The sequence below is a fragment of the Clavelina lepadiformis genome, chromosome 9, assembly GCF_947623445.1.
Source record: "Clavelina lepadiformis chromosome 9, kaClaLepa1.1, whole genome shotgun sequence".
NCBI classification, from domain to species: Eukaryota; Metazoa; Chordata; class Ascidiacea; order Aplousobranchia; family Clavelinidae; genus Clavelina; species Clavelina lepadiformis.
In genome coordinates, this window is record NC_135248.1 from 2,629,278 (window position 1) to 2,642,744 (window position 13,467).

The 13,467-nt window shown below is 38.6% G+C and overlaps 2 protein-coding genes across 3 annotated transcripts; both read left to right on the forward strand.

Annotated features, from left to right (window-relative positions):
- Positions 1-2,998: 2,998 nt before the first annotated feature.
- LOC143470143 (CD209 antigen-like protein C) lies at positions 2,999-5,199 on the forward strand. The gene is made up of 4 exons (XM_076968075.1): positions 2,999-3,282; positions 3,428-3,508; positions 4,124-4,283; positions 4,392-5,199. Exons 1-4 carry the CDS (start codon positions 3,030-3,032, stop codon positions 4,654-4,656), a joined length of 759 nt encoding a protein of 252 aa, XP_076824190.1. The 5' UTR covers positions 2,999-3,029; the 3' UTR covers positions 4,657-5,199.
- A 1,017-nt stretch (positions 5,200-6,216) lies between these two features.
- Positions 6,217-13,187, forward strand: LOC143471153 (uncharacterized). Of its 2 annotated transcripts, XM_076969531.1 has the most exons (10): positions 6,217-6,655; positions 6,876-7,382; positions 7,751-7,891; positions 7,988-8,134; positions 8,792-8,932; positions 9,033-9,182; positions 9,487-9,633; positions 9,736-9,885; positions 10,017-10,166; positions 10,345-13,187. In XM_076969531.1, exons 1-10 carry the CDS (start codon positions 6,583-6,585, stop codon positions 12,828-12,830), a joined length of 4,092 nt encoding a protein of 1,363 aa, XP_076825646.1. In that variant the 5' UTR covers positions 6,217-6,582; the 3' UTR covers positions 12,831-13,187. The 2 variants fall into 2 exon arrangements, with proteins under 2 accessions (XP_076825646.1, XP_076825647.1); XM_076969532.1 differs by lacking the exon at positions 10,017-10,166.
- The last annotated feature ends 280 nt before the right edge of the window (positions 13,188-13,467 follow it).

Sequence of the window (13,467 nt, forward strand, 5' to 3'; positions counted from 1 at the left end):
AGAACCAAGCATTTAGCTCCAAAACTCCACCGCAAAACGTCGCAAATTTACCACTCACTGTAAGCTGAGTGTTGAGAATTTTGACGCTTCAATGTAAAATCGACTTGCATGCCCAACTCCGAATGAAGTATGGATTGTTGGGTACTCAATAGTACATCATGTGTATAGACAGCACGGATCAATATATTTTGTTCCTTTTTCTTCTGCTCTCCCAAACCCACAGTAACCTTCCATCACGAGAATCGAGAAGTCTAAACCATAGGTCGGCAATCCGCGGCTCTTTCATCTCTGTGCTCTGGCTCCCGCCAGTCAGAGCCAATGAGCTGATTTAGGAAAACTTAATGTGATTAGCTAATGGTGGTTATTAGTGTCACGATGTAATAACTTAATGCGTTTGTCTGATTATTATTCAGAATGTTTTATGCTGATGTGGAAAATCTTATATAAACACTACCCAGTGGTTTTCGCGGGCATACTACGCATGACTGCTTGTCACTCACGTGATCCTAAGTTTGTTTTTGTTCGAGGTCGCATGTCTTGGATATTGGTCTTTGTTTGATGACTCTGCGGATGTTCATCGTTGTAGTGAGAATTTTGTGAGGTTAACTACTGAAGTTTTTATCTGTAACTGTAAAGCATTAGTTCGAATTATACATGTAGTGTTAGGATTTTTGTTTGAAGTAGTCAATTATGTGTTGTGGCTCTGAGTAGGTTTGAGTTTGGCGGAAACGAGACCAAATGGTTCTTTCAATGCTAAAGGTTGCCGACCCGTGACTAAACAATTCGCGTTTGACCGCATTTGTTACTTTGTTCCCCGGGATACCCAGATTACTCACCTAAAGTAATTCATGGTCGAACCGTTGATATTTTACTGCTTGGTATAGCAAGCATGACTTGTTTTGCAAGTTTTTTTTAGGCATTCTGGTGACTTCATCATACCATCCTAGTTAGTAATGTGACGGTTACGTCACGAGTCACGTGTTGTTTTCGAAATGCTGGAGTTTTATTTTGGGATCTTGCGATTCAGTTGTTGATCGGACTTGAATTCTCTTCTAATGACGTTCAGATGAATTACCTCGCTTGAACTGGTGTGCCATATATATACTGTTGTGATGTTTGCAATTATTCCTTTACGTTATCGATTTCACTGGTTACTACTGCGCAATGTAACATTCAGTCAGCTTTGCCCGAAGGTGAAAGCCTTTGTGTCTGATAATAAATAAAAATGGGAACTTTATCATTTAGTAATATGCATAGACAGAATTTAAGCAACTAACAGCATAGTCACGCCGTTTGAGAAATGAGAACTCATATCGTTGAAGAAGAAGTAAAACAAGTTATTACCATCAACCGTCCTCGCTCATATTGTAGCAATAGTCGTCAGTGTACGCGGTCTTTATGGCGAATATGTTTGTTGTGTAATACTTCACACAAGTAATACAGCAACGAAAATACTTATTTGTCATAGGAAATCGTAATTTGAAGAAGTAAGGGTAAGTTAAGGGTTTTAATTTTTAGAGAATGGCGTATTGCAGTGTTGTTCTATTCATCTGGTATAAGTTATACCATGAACACTTTTTAGAAATTCTGATTCTGAAACATCCACTTTCAAGCGCAATTTATCGGTAAATATCCAAGCTTCTTGACCATAGATGGAAATTGGAAGAAAAACTGATTTAAAAAATGAGAGCTTAGCGGATATTAGAAAGGTCTCGCTTCATGATATTCGGTTGCTGAAGTTCACGCATGACTGCACTTGCTTTTTAAATTCAATCTTTGGTCACGCTTGAGTAGGTTACCCGGCGATTGACTTCCACCTGCTTCGGTGTTTCTCCGCAGACTTGAAAAGAAAACCAATGAGAACCGAATAAGAGTTCCAAGAGATAGAACACCTCGGTTTTCTTTACGATTATTTTTATCTCGAAAGGATCGAAAACAATCGCAAATAAGCAAAGAATCCTGGCAACCACATTCACAGTGGACGGTGACTTGCAACTGTTTAATGTCTATTTTTCAAACAGAAACAACCTTTAGAACGTTTGTACCGCAGTTTAATGGCTATTATAATACTATTTAATGGTTGCTATCAATATCATACTTGTGCAACGCTCTCCAGAGTTAAATTCGAAACACTCAATGTTACGTTTTTAGGGTCAAAAAAGCATACGTATCCAATTTTGCGTATTCCTAAAAAGTTTGCAAATCTGGGGAAAAATCGTCAAGAATAGAAAATTTTGTCCAAAAATAGAATAAAAAGCATTCGCTGTTAAAATTAGTAAACTTACCTACCCAAGCATGACCAGGCCAGCACAGAACACGAAAGCAAACAATAATATATGTAAGTTTAAACAGTGCATTAAACCTTTAATTTTAAATCAAATTTTCTAATTTCAACTTAGAAAAATGTCTGTTGGTTAAAATGTGATCATCAGGATCAGCAAAGAAAAAAATAAAAGCATATGAATGACACAAAATTTATACATATCGAATATTATTACGCAAATGAGTAAGCTTTTTGTTACTAGTTAAAGGAAATTTTTGAGTACTATGTTATATTTTAATTTTGTAAATACATAAGTTAATTAACGCATGATAGTGACGTCAGTGCGACTAAGCAAATTTACAGTTCACTGGTAGCAGTCGCATAAGATATACGTCAGATTTATCTATCTGTCTCAGAGACATAATGTATTTTTGACGTCTTCGACCATATGAAAGTACATCAGGCTAATACAGTACTTTAAATTATATTACTCGGCACTATATCGCTTGACGGAGTGGTTAAGTATATATGCAATATAGTAGGCCTACTTATTTTTTAAATATTGCCATGCCTGAGTTTTAATATTGCAGTTAAGGGCAGATAAGTTTTTTAATATTGCAGTTTAAACGATAGGACTATTTGTACAAAAAACAACGTCATAAGGGCCCGCGAAAATATCGTTTATGTTGTTTTTATTTTCAATGCTCAACCTTACGTCCATTTTCTTATAGATTAAGTCTTTGTTTTGAAAAGTAAACACTAAAACATGATGATGATGATATTTGTATGCTTCTTATTTGTCACCGCATCACTTGTAAACGGACAAGAATACTTGACTTGCTTGAGAAATAGTGACGCATTTACTGGTATCAACCCCCAAGACACAGCATCCAACATTCGGGGCCCAACAGGTTACCCCGGTAAACGGGGAAGTCCCGGTGACAGGGGTGTACAAGGTGACAAAGGATCCAAAGGTGAACCCGGGTCATCCGACCGTGAAGAAATTAGACGCTTAAGAGGTGTGCTTTAGATCACACACTGACGTAGTAAATTGAACTGTTGCAATTTTCTCCTGATTTTATTTGCAATACATTGTGTGGTCATAAATGTAAGATTTTCAAAATCATGCGACAATTTTGTTTGTTATGGATGTTTTTTTTGCAGCTGATTTGCTATCAGAAACCCAAGCTCTCATAAATGACGCCATAAGACCACTTCAGGACAAAATATCACGCCTTTGCCAAGGTTTGGTGCCGTTGTTAATAATAATGTTTTCTTTCATATGATATTATCGAGTTATTAGATTTATTAAAAAGTAACCCGACTTTTTTCATCCTATCAGAAGTAACGCCGTGCGAGCAAATAGGTTTTGTTTGACTGTGTTTTCACTTTTTTCTGCGCACGTACAAAAATTCTCCTGTTGGTCGGCTACATTCTGCCCTTTCACGCTTTAGATTTAAACCTGTCATGGGCATTCAGTTTATTTTTGCTTCACGTAAAATGATAAAATGCATTGAACAAAGATGTCGTTCTATCAAAGAATTGGTAATATTAATTAGGCCGAAATAACCAAGAAAGTTCAACAGGATGTTATGAAAGCCATTATAACTGGCGTTGAAACGTACGTAGTTCAGACCGAAAATGCTAGTTCTTGACTATCCCTTGGAAGCTTGTAGTATCAACTATGCTCAGGTATCAGGAAAGTTTCTGAAAGCCTTTAGTCGGCCTATACTAAGCTAATAAAACATTGAAAATTTGTTATTTAATTTACTTTTTTCTATGTACTTCTTCCTAAATTATATACTATGCTTATCAATGTTGATATTGGCAGTTTCTTATTTGACTAATTACTTTTTAAAGCTACTTCCCAATTGGCTGAAAGTGGTTGGTATACGCCGTCTAACGGATATCAATATCGCCTTACTGAAACTCAACAAAACTGGCAAGAAAGTCGACGTTTGTGCCAAGCAATGGGCGGTGATCTGGCCGCTGTTGGAATGAGGAATGTCGCCATTGAAAGGTTAGAAATAGAATAAAACTGTCACATAAATAAAATATTACCACAACCACGGCCAGAAATGTGCATTACCGTAATGGCAGAAGACAACGAAGTAACGTTTTTTTGCAGGAAACTTCTCACCGAAGTAATTAAATCTTCCCAAAATGTGTGGATAGGATTGAATGACATTTCTCGAGAAGGACAGTGGATGTGGATAGACGGCGTACGAGCGGCTGAAGGAAACGTCAACTGGGTAGCTGGTGAACCAAACAATTCAGGAGATGAAGATTGTGCTGTGGTGAATCGGCCTGGCTACAACGGAGCACTCGATTATCGGTGTTCCTTGACCCAATTCGCTTTATGTGAAAAAAATGTCACAGACACTTGTCAGTAAGAGTTTGTGCAAAACTTGTGTGGTCTGCTTTTGATTGCAAAGTTATGTGTGCTGTCATACTTCTCAGTCTTACGTCATGACTCTGTTTAACGTGCATGGATGTTTTCTACGACGTCAGCAGCGTTAAAGTTGGAATGATGTAAAATACGGAAATTTTAACAATAAACAACAACAACAACAATGTTTTAACAAGATAAAAATTATCATTGCATCTCAGCCGGTGAGTCGCGAAGCTATTTCAGGTGGGCCACATAGATTGCTGAAATGTTTCTGTGCAAAACTACAATATCTGTACCGCAAAGCGGCGGCATTGTGAACATTATAGAGCTGATTGTGATCATACCCTATTGTTTTTGAAAAAAATTAATTTTATTCGACTCGTCTGTGTTATGCGAATTATTATAATATTTCATTTCTTCATGCAATATAAATATAAAAATGTATAACGTCATTGTACTTTACGAATTAAAATTGCTGACGCGCCATACTGCAGTCCAAACACCAAGTCCGCACAGTGCAATAGGATGAACGACTTTGGTCGGGAAGAAAATGAAACGATGGTGCGCTTGTGGCTGCTTCAAGTCGGTGTGATGGCGATCCAACAGGAGAAAAAAATTGCACGGCCTTTAGCTAGGGTAGCGATCCTATTATTTGCGTTCATGACGTCATCGACGGTGTCAGGGTTGTATGAAAAACCGGTCACTTGTACGTAAATGAAAATTATATATGTATTGTGCTTCAATCGGTATGAATGACTATGTGTAAGTGTATCATCCACTAAATTATTCATATTTATGGCTATGAGTGATTGCATTCGCATACTTAAGATGACTTGGTGTTACATAACTTTGTGTTGTGTAACACAAATCAAAAGGTGGAAAAGATTTAAAACATCCACTACAGATTTTATCACATACCGAGTGTTGTAATTCTGCATTTCCTCAAAGAATCGGTATGAAGTGACAAAGTACATAAAAAAGTATGTTTATCATAGCAGATACTTTTTGAATCTTTCTGGACAACTCAAAACAAGTCTAAAAGGTTGCTTAACGTTTCTGGCTTCCAGGTGTTGTCTTTTTGCCTTTTCGTCAATAGAGTGAGCGCCAAGCATCCAAGTTTATATGATTTTATTTCTTTACTTCGTTTCGTCATAGCTATAGCAATCTGGGTCAGGTTGCTGATTTGGTGTCGTTAACTCTTACGTTACTTAGCCCAATATACACCATACAGTACCCATCTGTATGATGAATCAACGTTATGCATTTAAATTGAACCACAGCTTATACGACTATTTATACTTTTATAGTAACGATAAATTACTATGCGTGGTTTCATAACATGACGTCATAACACATACTAATCTACCGCTTGTAACTCCATTAGTTTTACTCAACGTATGCACCATATTAAGAAAACCCAAACATATTAATAATAATTTTTCGTCACCTTCCCTGACGTACAGATAAATCACCAGCGTTTTGTATTGATTTTACATAACACAATTTGACGCCGTGCGAATAATGCAAGTCAGTACATCTCAACTGGTGGGTTGTCAAATTTTTTCAGGCCGCTAAGAAAGCCGAAAAGGTTCAGTACTAAATTTTGCATGAACGCGTGTTAGTGTAATTGAGCGGCTCCGTTTGTGTCGTATTAGGTATGAGGCTGAGTTTTGGAAGAGCTCTTCGCGAATATCTAAATGGTTTCGAAAAAAGAAGGGAGCTAGTTTTTATTACTTTGCATTGCAAAGCATTGTATATTGCGCTTAGTTGGAAGGTAAAAATTTGCAGAATGATCTTTAAACCTTGCAGGACTTAATAAAAGACAAAGGTGGTTTTGCGACATAAACTGCAAAGAGTCTAATTTGTTTTGATCTTTTGTCCGCCAACCTTGTGATATTTCTTGAAACATCTTTACTGCAAGGTTGATATGAGAGTAACCAGAACCCTACTTCTAGTTCTTGTATCCTCTGCATATGGGCAACCATCCTTTTATGATTTACGTAAGTAAAAGTAAATTTTTACAAATTTGTCGTGTCATGTACACAATATCAAGAAGTGTACTGTGCACATGTTGTATTGCCTTTGCTTTCGAGCATTATCATTTATGAACCAAAAATATTTTGATGGAATGTGACACATCTCCGGTTGGCCATTACAGGAATGAGCTTTGTAGCTATTCTGTTTACTTGATGTCCAACTTATATTTCTTGGTATACTTAGGTGATTGCCATTACCACAGACCGCGTTGTGGGTCTGATGAATTCAACTGCAAATGTGGAGATGAAGGATCTGATCACGAACCAGAATGCATTCCATGGTCGTCCGTGTGTAACGCCTTCAAAGATTGCTCCAACGGGGCTGACGAAATCGATTGCCAGTGTCCTTCCGGCAGGTTTCAATGCAGCGTTTGTGAGCGCGGTGGCCTGGAAGATTGCCGCTCGGTGTTCCAGTGCGTCGATGAAAGCTTGTTGTGTGATTACGAAGAGCAATGCGTGACGTCAAGGGACGAATATGGCGGACAATGCGTAGAGGATCAAGGTTTTCAATGTGGGGACGGTCTTTTTATAACATCATGGTGGGAATGTGACGGATTTGATGACTGCATTAATGGAACTGATGAAAAGAATTGCCCGGATTGTTTGTTTTCTCACCAGCCCTATGCATGTAAATGCAATAGAAATGGCACAGAAGGCTGTGAAACGATTAACGCGTGTTTTGGAGTTTCAGGCAAGTTTAAATTATTTTTGTTCAAACTAATTACTAAATTAACATTTTAAAGACAAAAAAGTTGTTCTTATTTCTCTGCATAACGTTGCACACTTCCTTGAGCTGAAGATGCTACGCTACAAACTTTCAACGATTTTTTATGAAATGGTTGCGGAGTAAAAGATTATTTTCTTAACAACTTTTAGCCGCCAATTGTGCGAATACTGTTAAGTTAAAACTTCAAGCTTGTGTGGATACGTGACTGCGCATTATGCATTGTATTGTGTGGACAAAATTTGTTTGTTGTACATCCAAGTTGGAGGATGTTTCATTTCGTTGGAAAATGCTTTTTCACCTTAAAATAATACAAAATGTAAACAATGTATTAGATGCATGTGATGGATACGACTATTGCGAAGATGGCTCAGACGAACAAATTTGCGACACATGTTCATCTGATCAATTAGTATGTGCCTGTAACCAAAACGGCAACAATACATGCGAAGGAAGGGCGTGCTATGACAACAACTGTAAGTCATTGTATGTTTGTCACCGAGTGCTTGATATCAGTATAATCGGATTATTCAAAGATAACAATAAGTAAACAAATATTTTTCATTTCGTAGTAAAGTGCAATGGGCACGCAGACTGCGAGGATGGAAGCGATGAATGGAATTGTGATTGTCCATCGTCGAGACCTGTTCGTTGTGAATGTAACCAGGAAAATAATTACACGTGCCAAGGACATGGATGGAAGTGCTTCAAAGAAACTGGCAAGTGCATGCGTTACCAGAAAGTAGATTTAATGACAGCTTACAATTTGTATTGTATCGTGTTTTCGCCATTCTCTGCGGAGAAAAATCACAACCGCTATAGCACAATAAAGAACAGACTTACAAACAGTTAGGGAACAAGAAATCAGAGGCAAAGCTGAAAGGGCAAATATGCAAGATGGCAATAATGCAAATGTACTACAAAAGGTCAGGTTATCAGGAACAAACACAGCAACAGCAAGAACAACGAGTTTCCGAAGCTGTTAGCAAATAATAAGAAGTTCATAAGTTTAACATTTTCAAGATATCATTTCATTCCGTTCTGGCATTGGCCCCGGTTTTGCTTATGCGAATTATATATATTTGCTATGTTGTAGGATATATTAAGGATACTAACATAATGATATCAAAAAAACATATATAAGCGTATATAGTTTGCTTGGTTTTAGTTTGAATTAAGATTTTTGCTGTAATAGTTTATTTGACTACTGCTGCTATACTAATAACATAATTGCTGTCCACTGGATTTATTACACTATCACAGCTGTATTAATATATTCACAGATTTTGACTTTTTAACGTCGTAGCTGTTGCACGATTTTTAGCTCAATTTCTACCTGTAACTACATAAATTGTATAAATGTTTGTGATTTGCAGACTTATGCGATGGATACGTAGACTGCGAAGACGGGAGTGACGAAGGATATTGCTTCCCGTGTCCATCAACAAGACCGCTCAACTGTGCTTGCAATCAAGAAGACAGCACATGCCATGACTTGCCATGTTATACGGAAAGTTGTAAGTCAAAACATAAATAATTACCAAATTGTCTCAAGCAGGCGTTGTATTATCAGCACACTTTGTTGGTTCGTGTGACTTATCTATTATTTGCATGTAGGGAAATGCGATGGTTTCGTTGATTGCGAAGATCACAGCGATGAGGAAAATTGCGACACTTGCAGCTGGTGGGCACCGGAACGTTGTGCCTGCAACCAAGCTGGTAACAATACGTGTGAAGGATTCGGCGAGCATTGCTTTCATGAGGAATGTGAGCATTATCATATATATGCTTTGCAAGCATTGCGTAATCGTAATATGTTTGGTTTGAAAATAGTTCTTTTGGTAAAAGTGAAAAATCTTAAAAGTTTTAAATCTCTTCAAAGGTCTCTTAGAATTTATACCCTTGCAGCTGCAACAGAAAGTTAGCTGTTTTTCCTTAAAAGTTGCGGTCCCTTAAGATTTCTATTAATTCTATTAACTATTCTATTAATATTGCCATCGCCAAAATCAAACCTTGCAAAAACTCCTGTCTACGACATTTCACATAATTTTCTACGACGTTTAATTGACAGACATGTGCGATGGATACCACGACTGCGCAGATGGAAGCGATGAATGGAATTGCCACATTTGTCCGGAAACTAGACCTCTCAATTGTGGTTGTAACAATGCAGATGGAAACAACACATGTGAATACTTGTCGTGTTACCAAGAAAGCTGTAAGTAGGGCTTGCTTTGTGTAAAATCCTGGTGTAATGAAATATTAGTTTTTCTCTTGTTAATTGTGACACGATGAAATGGTTTTTAATCATTTTTCATAGGGAAATGCGATGGAATACTGGACTGTGAAGACCACAGCGACGAATTGGGTTGCGAGGTTTGCACGTCGTCGCGACAACATCGATGTGCTTGCAACCAAGTTACCAACAACACGTGCGAGGAACATGATCCACCATGTTTCAGTGAAGACGGTAAAATTGTCTCTTAACAAACTAATCTTGGTGTAAGAAATATGACGACTTAGACTGCTGTTTACAAACAAAGGTTTGCAAACTAATTCTTCTAATTCAAATATTTAATAAAAATAATTCTGTCATAATAGCTTTCTGTGATGGTTTCTATGACTGCACTGACGGCAGTGATGAACTTAATTGCAATTCCTGTCCATCGTGGAAACCTCGCACTTGCGCCTGCGCCCAACATGACAATAAAAGCTGTCAAAATTATGGCTTACAATGTTATTCTGATGAAGGTGAGCTTAATTTTGTCGGCTTTCCATGAATAAAAATTAACTCAATAATTGAAAAATTTTAACTCCCTTTAAAAACTTTGAAAGCATTCAAGTGATTTTTGTCAACAATAAACCATAAAATAGATAGTCAATTAATACATGCACGAAATTTATGTCATAAATTAATTATGATTTGCAGAAAGATGCGATGCTAAATCGGATTGCGACGATTCATCCGACGAACTCAATTGCACCTGTCCAGTGAATACATTCAAATGTTTATGCTTTCTAGAGGATTATCCTACTTGTGGTGTCAGTCAGGGCTGCCTCTCAATGCAACACGTGAATGATGGCAAATGTGACTGCGACAGCTGTAACGACGAAGACCAAGTGATAACAATTCACAAACGGAAATGCGGTTCTTGCGATTTGAACATTTTTCGGCTGAAAAATATAACAGTTTGTATTTCGCCTTGGTGTGACGTCGCAACTTGTTTCAAAGTTCCTTCTCTAAAACGCCTGGACCATGATCGTCCAAGTCATGAGTACATTTGCACTTCATTTTGTTCCAACGATACTGATTCAAGCCATTGCACTGTCATGCAATGCGCAGATGGAACTCCTATTCTGGGCGAGATGGATTTCTGCAATTACAGGAAGGATTGTGAAGACGGAAGTGACGAAATAACAGCCGACTTCGGTTTCAAATGTTCTTCAGTATTCTCTCCTCGCGCATGCGCACTTCCTCAAGTGAACTTGTACGACAACAAAGCAGATTGCTATGATGGGTCTGATTTATGTTTTGACGAAAGTGGAGCATTTCATTGCTTCAGATGCCTGGACAGCAAATTAATCATCGCTTCGCAACAAGTGTGTGACGGTAAATTAGATTGCTATGACTCATCTGATGAGTGCCTTTGTGAGGATGTCGCTGCAACGCAATGTGTAACGACCGAGCATTGCAACGTAAATACAATCATAGGAGATGAAAGCGCGGCTGGTATTAATTCATCTAAACCATGTATTGGTGATACTTGCCAAAGCTTTCTTGAAGCGGCTACGATCGAGTGTCAAACCAAGCAGGCCGTGGTTGTAGCGACCCTGTGCGACGGTAGACCGGAGTGTAAAGATTTTTCGGACGAGTGCAAGTCGTGCCCTAGCCCTCCACCATTCTGTTCTGACGTATGCGCCACATTCTACCTCATAGGAGATCGTTATTGCGATGGCGAGATTGACGAGGCTTGGAAGTTCCTCAATAACTCCAATTGTCCTCAAGGATTTGATGAACGCCTGTGTTCGAAGAGATTCGATTGTAAAGCTGGGACTAAGGTCAGTGTAGACATTTTACAGCGATGCGACGGGAGATTGGATTGCGACGATGGAAGTGATGAGAATGATTGTCCTCATCGACACAAATGTGAAGTTAAAGGAGGATTAATATCAATTCCTGAAGCTCTTGTCTTAGATGGACAGCGGGATTGTATCGATGGGTCGGATGAGTTTAGGTCTGGAATATTTTCATCACGTTTAAATTTGATCAGCGACAAGCACTTAGAAGGGTGGTTTTGGATGGCTTCATTACTCATTATGTTGGGTAACGGCCACGTCATTATATCGACCATCAAGCGGCTACGAAGAAAGCATGTTGGGCTTGAGGCTAAATCTAACCATATTCTACTCCTTAACCTTTCCATTTCTGACTTCCTTATGGGAGTATATTTGTTAATAATCTTGGGAAAAGGAGTGGAATACGCTGGTAGCTATTCTGAATTCGACTATGAATGGAGAACAAGTTCAGTTTGTTCATTTGCCGGAGTCATCTGCATGATTTCCAGCGAAACGTCTTGCTTTGTGATGCTACTCCTCACTGCTTTCCGATTTTCGTCCGTGCTATGGCCGTTTAATGGTCATGTGAGGTCGCCAAAACTTTGGACAGCAGCGGTCACTTTTGCGTGGTTGGTTTCAATTTTACTTGCCACATTGCCCACATTTCTTCCTCATTTTAGTCGAGGAATTGTCTTCGTCAGTCAATTTGCGACATCTGATACAGTTACTGAAGAGTTCCTCATATCGTTTGCTTGTAGGTTGTCGGGTATCACCAACACGACAATGGAGGAATCTGGGGATCCCTTGACAACTGCTAAAGCATTTCTAAAGAATTCTTTTTCTCAGTTTGCTCCACAAGGGGTGATTGGGTATTACGGAACGACCAGCGTGTGTCTGCCGACATTCTTTGCGACTCGTAACGACAGGTTCTGGATCTACTCTGTCGTTATCATCACATTTAATCTTCTATCATTTTTATCTGTCTGTGCTGGTTACATCACGATTTGGAGAAAGGCATCCAAGACGCCTGGTCAAAGCCCACGATCCAAAAAGCAAAGTGGAACGTTGCAGAGACGCATCACCTTGCTCATAGTTACAGATATGTTGTGTTGGATTCCCGTTTGCATCATGACTTACGTGAGTGTGGGAGGCGTTGACCTTCCTCCAGGCATTGAAATCTTTACAGCTGGTGTACTTTTGCCGATCAACAGCCTCTTAAATCCATTTATTTACTCCACATTTGTTGAAAAGCAAGTAAAGTTGGTCCTACACAAACTAGGTGCACGACCAGCACTATCGACAAGTTCACCAGGAACTGAAATGCGAGATCTTTCACAACGAGGTTCAACGGTTAATTGATTTCTGACATAGGCTATTGTTGCTTTTTATTCGACTCTGTTTAAGGAGCTTTGCTTTAATATTGTGTATATAATTTGCCACCGTGTCAGACCCGATTTTTACGAAGCGACGTTGTCATTACAGCACAATCGTGAGCGTGTTGCCTGTTATTAAATACAGGAACAACCATTAGATAAATAATCATCTTAAATGGTTTCTTACAGCACTCTTCGTTTTTATGTCACTAGCGTCAGTCTGAAGAAGTTTTTGGGGCATGAATGGTTTATCTAGTAAAAGAAGCTAAGTCTATAGTTCTTGCGTTCAACATATCGTTTACAAGTGAAAGTGTTTATTTGATGTTGTATACACGTTATTATGCGATTACAGGTATTAAGCGAGTCGCATCTTGAAAACTGCCTATCTACAAGTTTTAAAAATGCTCCTATTCACCGAATCGGACAGAGATTTGGTCAGCAATCTCTCTCTTCTAGTCACTGATAAAAGTTTGCGCTTTTATATTGCGTAGAATGTGGATGGGACGTTGAAACGTGCGACCTGATAAACAAAGGCGTCAGGTGCATGGCAAGTTGAAAAAACCTTTTTCCAAAAAACATGTTCATAAATGTTAATCACAAGTTGGAAAACACATTTCAACAGA

Bases quoted from the DNA above. Each gene is read 5' to 3' on its own strand.
- LOC143470143 (XM_076968075.1), top strand. From the start codon at position 3,030: ATGATGATGATGATATTTGTATGCTTCTTATTTGTCACCGCATCACTT. The intron at 3,509-4,123 runs GTTTGGTGCCGT...TACTTTTTAAAG, and splicing joins AATATCACGCCTTTGCCAAG to CTACTTCCCAATTGGCTGAA. The intron at 4,284-4,391 runs GTTAGAAATAGA...GTTTTTTTGCAG, and splicing joins AGGAATGTCGCCATTGAAAG to GAAACTTCTCACCGAAGTAA.
- LOC143471153 (XM_076969531.1), top strand. From the start codon at position 6,583: ATGAGAGTAACCAGAACCCTACTTCTAGTTCTTGTATCCTCTGCATAT. The intron at 8,135-8,791 runs GCAAGTGCATGC...TGTGATTTGCAG, and splicing joins GAAGTGCTTCAAAGAAACTG to ACTTATGCGATGGATACGTA. The intron at 9,183-9,486 runs GTGAGCATTATC...TTTAATTGACAG, and splicing joins GCATTGCTTTCATGAGGAAT to ACATGTGCGATGGATACCAC.